At 51.4% G+C, this 9,301-nt stretch overlaps 1 protein-coding gene across 1 annotated transcript; it reads right to left on the minus strand.

Annotated features, from left to right (window-relative positions):
- Positions 1-684: 684 nt before the first annotated feature.
- On the minus strand, positions 685-1,910 carry K444DRAFT_543476 (uncharacterized protein; the record flags this gene model as incomplete). The annotated part of the gene is made up of 2 exons (XM_024875970.1): positions 685-1,674; positions 1,728-1,910. 2 exons carry the CDS (start codon positions 1,908-1,910, stop codon positions 685-687), a joined length of 1,173 nt encoding a protein of 390 aa, XP_024729358.1.
- Between the last annotated feature and the right edge of the window lie 7,391 nt (positions 1,911-9,301).

Here is a 9,301-nt window from a genome sequence, read left to right on the forward strand (position 1 = left end):
AGCACTGGGTATCATCCACTGCATCTTCTCATGCAACCCCTTCCCTCCATCCAGCAAGACCCCTCGCATTCGAGAGCCAGCAAATATCCAGTCGATCCATCCAAGCTCTCCTCAGAAAGGAAGCAGTCGACGATGTAGTGTAGCAATCTATCCCATCCATCCATCCATCCATCCATCCCATATTTCCACCCATTTTTGCCCGCCGCCCAGCCAGCCAACCATGATTTATTTTCTCTTCCTCGATCAAATCGATTCGCTCGCTCAAATGAATCAAAGGTGCTGTGCAGGAAAAAGTGGTATCGCAATCGAGATCAGATCGAATTCCACGCTAATAAACTCCTCTTCCTGACGAGATCGGGAAGAGGAAAGAAGGTCGAAAAAGAGTTGAAGGAAATTTTCGCTAACATAACGACAAACAACGACGCAGATGTGGAAGGCCCAGGGGAAAATCAAGCGCTAATGCCGGAGATGACGAGGAAGGAAACGCTTATGCCACACAGATGAATGAATTCTTTTGATGAAGTAGGAAGACCGAGACCGAGTTCTTTTTCGCTTCGTGAATTCGCCGCTGTTTTGAGAATGTGAAGTCGATACAAATTGTGGTACTACATATGAGAGAGGCAGATGCAGCTCCGAGGTGGGGTGCTGCAGAAGAAGAGAAGAGGCAGTCCGATATATGCGGGATCAATGCATTGTCATATCTTGATATGGTTGGTACTGCTGTTGCGGGATGTAAAGAGCCCCTGCTGGGGTAGGTGTGACGGGACATCGTGGTGCTGCATGATATCCCTTGATTTCATTGCCATTCATAAAGTACTCGCCTTCTGGTGTGATGGGAGGTGTCATGTAACCATGGACCATATTGCCATAAGGTTTTTGTGGCGTGCCAGGGAAGGCATTGATTGACATGGTTGGCTTTTGCATCACCGGCTCGCATGGAGGTGTAGGTGGGCTGGCTTGCCTGTTCAGGGCTTCTTGTTCTTGGAGGAATTGGTCGAGGGTGATGGAGACTCGAGACATGTGAGGTGCGGCATACTTTCGGAAGAGAACTTGCGAAGGACGATCGAGCTTGTGCGAAAGTTCCAAGATGGTCTTGCTCACTTCAACATCATGTTCGGAGGTGATGTCTGACCGACCCAAGATACCCTGTGCCAAGGCCAACGAAGCACGAGCCATGATGGAAGGCTTTTTCGAAACAAAGTCTTTGTGGTAAAGGGCGATTTCACAGATGTACCAAGCCATGTGCTCGACCTCGACATCCTCGTGTGCGGATCCATCCTTCAAGGAAAGCTGCAACCAAGTGTCGACGGTAGGATGCCCGATAACCCATTCCAACGTATTCAAGACGTGCCATTCCATTTGTGTGAACATATCCTCGTCGTAAAGTGAGCAACACATGGACTTCAACTCCCGAATCATTGGTACTCTCTCTTTGCGATCACCATACTTGGCCGCGATGAGAAGTGCAGCACATCCCACCAATTGATAGTGTCTCTTGTAGACGACACGCCTTGAGCAATATCTGTCGAGAAGGTTGACGGCAAGGAAGAGGGTTTCGGGGAGGAGTTGGAATGCGGCATGTGCTTCTATAAGGAAGTCGATCAGGTATGGTCTCATGAACCATTGGATCTCTTGTTGGATGTCTATCGAGGCAACGTCAGGAAGTGTCTCGTCCTGAAAGAAGATTAGCATATATTAGCCGAAACTGAAAGTCAAGGTAAATTGACCTCCATCTGCTGCATGTGATTGACGATGTCCTCAATGTAAGCATCACACGCCTGCCTCGATAATTCATTCGCCATTGCTTCTTGCTTCCGACGGCCCATCATCTTTAAGTATTCTTGTGTAGCACGCTGTGGGTAGGCCTCCTCCACAAAATAACTATCGCAGGGTTGACGGTGGTACGCCATATTGAATGGTGAAGGATTTTTCGAGGTCGTTGAATCGAGCACTAGAAAGAGTGGACGTCAAGTTCTCCAGGAGCTTCGACCGACAGTGCTCAATGGTGAAAGGAATGTACTGTATTGTCCAGAGAACAAGTACAGTCGACGAATTAGATTAGTGAGCGGCTTTGGGTCAGAATTATACGGAAATGAATGAAGTGGCTAGTTCGAGACTGCCGAGAACTTGAGACCGTTGGTATCCAAGGTGATGAGACCGATATGGCCGGTCAAAGATCACTTATATCGTGGGTCTGTGCAAGGCTGAAGTCAGCGAAAATTTTCGTGGTAGTGTGGAGCGAAGGGATGCAGGTCTGGAAGCCACAGAAGCAACAAAAAAGGGGGAGAAAGATGGAGATGTTCATGGGGAATGCTCTATCACGCGGTTGAGAACGTACCAATAGGAGATACGGGGACTGGAAGCTCCCGTTCTTGGACAGTGGTAGATCCCTTGCTGACTTGAACGTGAGTGCCTGACAATCGTCCCAGTCTTCTGGATTGCGTGGTAATCTGCGAGGCGGATGAACGAGTGAACGTCTCCAGCCTGCGGTTGCGTAGTGTGGGTGGGTTGGTGCGTGCCGAGTGGTCGGGAGGAGATGGGGAGAATGCCACCAGATACGCGACTGTTGGCATGCAAATGCTAGGCAAGGGAGAAAAGGTCAGCCTAGATCGTCCCAAAGACAAGAAGGGTAGCTGGAGTCAAGGGTGGAAGCTGAAGCTTACCTTTAGATGTCAACTATCTCTGCTTTACCTGGGTGGAGCGTAATCTTAAAACTGAAGGTGCCAATCGAATCTGGAAATTCCGTGACAAGCTGACAATTCAATTAGATGATCACCACTCGAGATGTCACTCAATGATCGTGATGGAGGTATTCTAGAGAGCTTTCGATAGATATCGAGGCAGATCTGGAAAAGGGGAGTCGGCAGACACGAAGAGACAGTCGATTGAATCGAGGAACGGCGGAAGGTCCAGGGAAGAAATTGGCGAGAGGCCAAGTTTCAATCCGAGTTCGGGAGGAGAGGGTATGAGGCGGAGGGACTGAAGCGTCGGGCGGTGGGTGAATTAATTCCCTCGAGGTGATCTGAATTGACAGGTACGGACCGACGAGACGAGGGATCTGGTGCACTTGGGCATCACAGGTTCTCGACTGTCGTCAACGTAGCGGGCTGTCAATTGTCTTGTGGGGGGTCCTCCTTCCCTCGGGGTGAGATGGTGAGGTCTCGAGGGTATAGAGAGGAGAAGAAGGGAGGAGGAGGATGGAGAGAGAGGAGGTTAAAGGAAGAGAGCCGTGTCGTGAGAGCAGCAGAACGGGTTCTGGTGGTGAGGCGCGCTAGGCCGGTTGCGGGAAGGCTGCGCGGTGGAGACGAGAGCAGCGAGAGGACGCAGGAGAGCTCGCAAATTCGCTTGCAGCAGCAGCAGCAGCAGCGGCGAGCCACCACCAAGGCAGTTCAGGCCGGCTGAAGCACGCAGCAGATTTGCAGCGCGCACAGCTCAGGGCCAGGGCTACCTTAGTCCTAGTCCATTGTTCGAGCATCAATCAGCATGAGCAGCTTGGCGGGCTGGCGAAGCGTGAAGCGTGAAAGCGTGAAAGCTTACGCTGGTCAAAATACATCTGCCAACCACAGCCAGGCCTTCTCTCGTGCCCCCCAGTTGCGGGACGACCACAACCTTGGTTAACCTTGATCGTGAGCGCGTTTTGGCCAGCGACTGGCCAGAGGAGTGACGCTGCTGACCAAACCTGACGAACACGCTTCACGCCCGCCCTGACGCGACTATCTCTGAGGATCCAGCGTGTGTTGATGGCGGAGCGAGCTGCAACTGGATCATCGTCTGCTCTCACACCTCACTGGCCTGCTGGCCTGCCGGCCGGCTCCATGGCTGATGGGCTGCTGCACGCACTCTGGGCGACAGGTCAGGATCTGGCAGGCCAGGAACAAGGTTGCATGCTGCTTCCATGGATCTCGACATGGTGGTTATTGGTCCCGGGACGTCCTCATGGGTTGTCGCCGACTCCACGCTGGCTCTGCTTTCGGGGCACCACCAGCAGAGCAGTCATGCAGCCCCTTGCTCGCAGCACTGCAGGAGCCAGCACCATTCCACCAGCCAAATAACTTACACACATGTCCACGGATCCAAGGAACCAAGGCACCTCGTCTTTTGATACATCGCCGGCGTCTGCTTAGAACGAATGAACGCCGCGAGGGGAATTGTTTCTCACTCGGCTCTAGGCCTGATGTCTGCGGTGGGCCACGGCCAAGACCCGCCTCGATGCCACTTCGTTTCTTGCAGCTGCGGAGCAGAGTGCGTGCATAATCATGAGATCACGCTCCACGCGAAGCAGGCGGCGGCGGCCTTGATCGTGTGCAGATATATGCAGCAAATCGCAGCACAATAGACAATCTGCACAGCGCCCATTCGTCCCAAGACAATCAACATGAGATCTGGATATGTCCGGTCGAGGTCTGCTGCCAGGCCATGTTTATCGATCTTTATTTTGTGCATTTCGTGGGTTGTCATGGCTGGCTGTGCCGTAGCAGCTCTCGTTCGATCTTCAGTTTGGATAGCTTCATGCACAATTGGGCTTTGCATTTTGAATCCAAACCAAACCCTACCCAGCCCGTATGTTTCTAGAGCCTTGACGTGCGGGATCCACAATTACACGTAAATAACTTCGAGTGCGTGCCTCATATCCGCCTTCTCATAAATAATTCTCCGTGTTAAGATCTGATCTTCCCGTTTCGGTAATCAACCGCCCCTTATGGTATTTCATCGCATGTTCCCTCGTCCCTCTCCCGTCTTCCCCCTTTTCCTCCTCACCTCATCAAACTCTCTTCCTCGCTGTCACAATAAAAATCACGTCAAAGACCTCATACGAGTCCGGTGGGTCTTACCTCCAACCCCGTCAGAAAATTGCCGTCGATTGCTTTCAGCTCGGTCCTCTTCCATGGAAGAAAAACGATAGGGATCTCTTCCCACCTCGTTCCCGCGGCGGTGCTCTGGGGGTTGCAGAAACGAACCCGAGAAACCCGCTCCGCACAGAGACTCCAATCGCAACGTCCGATTCTCCAGGCCGTGAAACCTTCCTTGTCTGTCACTTCCGTATGCATTTCGCCCCCAGCCCTATCAACACAACATCTACGGAGTAAGGTGAGTTTTGAACAGCAAAGCAGAACTGGCCTCTTCTGCGGCCCGTTTGGAAGATCTTTGCTAGGACCGATTTAAAAGGAGGCTGGACGTGGGGAAGCCAATCTACCCTCCGTAAGGGGACGGAGATTCACCCCTGCTCTCTTGTTGGATTGGCTCGCAGGGCAGCCGTCACGCAACCGTACGACCCAATCTCATCTCATCTCAGTGATGTCCAGATCTATGCATTCTGACTGGTGGATCTGGAAGTAACGCGGATGTCGACATTTGAGACCTCCTTGCATTTCCAGCCTCTCCTGTCCCTCTCACGAAGAATTTCAAACGATTGACGTCCAAACAATCCCGTTTGCTGCTCCCGAAACCTTCCCTCCCGGCCGAGACCTCCGCCTCCAAAATCCACCAACAATGGGAGAAACAGCTCTGGATACGGACAGCATCAATCCTCGTGAGGGTGTCACCATCTCATTGCAGTGGAGAAAGTTCGAAGATGCAAACGCATTTGATTTCGAGATAGCGTTGAGATGGGATTCGAAAGAAGGTTCATGCATAAAAGCACAATTCCATGCACCTTAAAATTCTCCCCACACTTCACCGAGTATCCCCACCGGAACCGACACGCATCGCCCCTAAAATAGCCTCGCCTCGCGTACGAAGCTTGTGGCCGCGAGCATTTACGTCATTTCACATGGCTCCACTGAAAATCTGCCCCTTTTAGCCGAACACACTATCCAATCTCAAAGCACTGTAACCTCATCTCAAGCTTCTTGACTGGGAATATGCCTTTACGATTTTGAGAGAGTTGGCGTTTGCCAAGGAAGCGCAATTATTAGCCGCCGTGTCGATAATTAAATTATGTTTGTTGGCAGCTCAATAGTAACATCTCTTAAGCACCACCCTCAACTTCAAAGAAAATGCCCGATTCGTCTTCACTCCAACAAAAGAGTTCATCCCATCTCAGCTACCGCCGCGTATCTATATTAGCATTTAACCCCCTCCCCTCCCTCTACTTCGTCTACCCGTCCACTCGGTCAATAATTCTGTCAGGCTGCGGCCCACCCACTCACTTCCAGCTCGGTGTCCAACTTCTTGGTGGAAATTTTATATATCCCTTCCGACGCGTGCGTGCTCGCGCCGCGACGAATCGTGGCGCGTCTATCTGCAAATAGGCTCGACAGCCTACTGCAAGCACTTGACTAGTCCGCTGCGCGCCGAGAAGAGAGGGGAAGGAAGATGAAAGATTGAATTTCAAGGAACAGCACCCGCCTGCATCGAGCCTGCATCGAGCTAAATGCCCCCATATCGTCCCATTGGGTGGAGAGAGAGCCTTCAGATCTGGATTTCGAGATTGCCATATTCCTCGGAATTGCATGTGCGTTTTTTATTTTTATTTTTTGTTCGTAAAAGAAAAGCAGGATTCTGAGGGGGGTGGACCCTTGGATCTGGGGGCGTGTGATAATCGATAGATCTGGTAGATTTGGTACCGAATCGAGGGAAGGGATGAGGACTTTGCATTTTGCATTTGCCTTTTGCTTTTGGAGCTGAACCTCGGAATTGGCGTGGTGGAAATACCGTAGTATGCGTGCGTGCGCCTCGCGTCAAGAGGCTCCACATTCCAGAAGGAATTGAGCGCGACAGCTGAATGTCGTACGTCCCCGCCGTGGCACGATGGTACCGATGTGAAATTTCGTGAAGATCCTCATCAAGCCAGCGGCGGATACGGGCATACAGTGCAAATCCGCATTGCTCAGGATCCACGGCTTCGCAGCTGCGAAAACGATGGACTCGGCACGCTCGGCCGGCGATACTCTGGAATCTCGGCGTCCCTTTCGAAAATTCTCTTTTTGAATCCACAATTCCTTGCAGAGTGATTTTCCTGGGCTGCAAGTACCGCGGCGGGACGGAGCGGAGTGGAGATTCTGCGCTCCGAGTGAAGTTTTCACGATCTTTCCCCACACTGTTACCTCATACCGGTCTCGTGGCCTTTTACTTGCTTTGTCAAACATGAAGCTAGAATCCACTTCAATGATGATTTCAGAATTGCTTCTCCGTTCCTGTGCAGCAGCTCCGTATTCAACGGCCAAACCCCGTCTGGTTTTTTTATTATTTTTTTCTTTGATTTTTTTCTCTAACTTTTTGACTCCGCAACAAGCAAAAATCTTGAGTCCCTCAACCCCACAAAGTCAATTCGTTACCTCACACCTCTCCCTTCACCTCCGTTTTCATCATCCATTTCGTCATCACACCTGCAAGCACCCAACCTCAAACCCACTGCCCCTCATCTGCTTCATCCACCTCACGAACCTACCCCTCTTCACATCCACCCATCCATCCATCCATGCCCTCCCAGTTGCCAAGCACTATCTTCCAGCCCGCACCGCCACACATCCCCACATCAGCCCCCTAGCCCCAAAATTAAGTTTGAGGCTGAACGTGTGTCCAGGGGTCCCTTCGCGTCGTCCGCACCCAATCGTCATCCTCTAACCAACCCTAATCAAAAATCACACGCGACCGAAAACGCCACGGACGAAGTTTCAACTTTACCTGAAATCAAACCCGGTCTTTCCTGCACCTTCCTCTGCTGTGGATAAGCTTCTCACGCCGCCCGTCGGGCTTGGGTTTGTTTGGGGGTGTCTGACGCTGAGGGAGGAGGATGTGACTTGAGTGCATATTTGTTCCATCTTTCAGTTTTGCCGATTCACATGAGTTCTTGAGCCAGGAGTGCGAATGCCTTCCTGTGAACAGTGCTCCCGTCTAGCCTGTCAAAAATCAACTACCGCGGGTCTTGGAAGCCTCGGGAAGGGCGATATTTGGGGATGCAGAGGCCGTGCTGTACCCGTGCCCTTACATGACCTGATGTGAAGTCTGTGGGCTTCAGGCTTGAGGGATGGATGCAGATGCATTGCCGGTCAGCCTCAACTCGGGTTCTAACCACTGATCCTGTGAGTTTGTGCGGTAGCCGTATATAAAATTAAACATAGATGCTGTGGATGACAGCTGCAGGCATGCGAAGGTTAATAATATAACCAGGTAAGAATAGAACATGGATTTTATTCATGGTGTTGTGACTAACGAATCCGTAGAGGACCCTGACTTCGTGTCGTCTCCAAGCAGCACTCATCCTTACGAATCAGGGGCTTGGACCCCGCGTTCCCAACCACAGCCCTCATCTTGGCTAAACCCCTAATCTTCAAAAAAAAAAAAAAAAAAAGCTCTTTGCAGAGCAGAGTAGTACTCGTATAACCTCCCCACTTCAAATCTTCAAATCGTATGCTCCCCGACAGGGAAATCTAGTCACAGCAAGCAAAGAAGAGGGGGTTTCGCACAGACATGGGAAAATTGGGGACTCGGGAGTTTGATCGAGCTGTCCACTTCAGAAGAATTTCACCTCCGAAGGTTTTCTTCTTCTGGTGCGTGAACCGAGGAAGGCGAACGTTGAGATCAGACCCCTCCCTCTGTGCTCTGACATCAGGCACATCCACATGCGAAAGCCAGAAAAAAAGAAAAACTCCGAGAAAGGAAAAGGAACAATTAAACATTCGATGACGTACGGGACGCGGAATCGTAAAACGGCCTCGCTTTAATGGTTGTATTGTGCTCACGGCGTCTATTCTTCGAATGGAGTGGATGGGAAGGGGAGGGATCCCTCAAGGGCAGGGATAAGGTACAACATGCAGTCCGGGGAATTCTCCATCTCCAGGCCCCAACACGATTCGAAAACACACAAGGCTGGGTCTATCAAACTGCTCAAAAAGTAATCTACGGACAAGATCATCATCAAAACGCATCGTCGCGTCTCCAAGCTACCAACTCCACAATCATTTCGTGAGGTTGCAGATTCGCACAGATGCTTCAAAACCACGAAATGATTTCCTTGGCATCAAAGGAAGCAGGCAGGTAGGCGAGCAAAACCCCTCAAGCCCCTCAAGCTTACCCAGCGGCGTGGTTTGGGCTTGGCCTTCCCTCCACTTCCTCGCGTCCAATCGAGTCCTTTTGCACACCACGCTCGGGGGAAGCGTTCCTCACTTACTAACAGCCTCTCTTCATCCATTGGCTAGGATGTCAACAAGCAGGGTACGAGGAAGCAAAGGGGTCCGGCTTGTCGGTACCAAGGTTTTGGATGTTTCTGTTTCTGGGGCCATTTTGCGGGTGGTATGTTTGGCAGGCCCGTTTTAGGCGGGGAGGATGGGAGAGAGGGAATCCAACGTGAGCATGCACT

The sequence above is a fragment of the Hyaloscypha bicolor genome (genome assembly GCF_002865645.1).
Source record: "Hyaloscypha bicolor E unplaced genomic scaffold K444scaffold_175, whole genome shotgun sequence".
Lineage (NCBI taxonomy): Eukaryota > Fungi > Ascomycota > Leotiomycetes > Helotiales > Hyaloscyphaceae > Hyaloscypha > Hyaloscypha bicolor.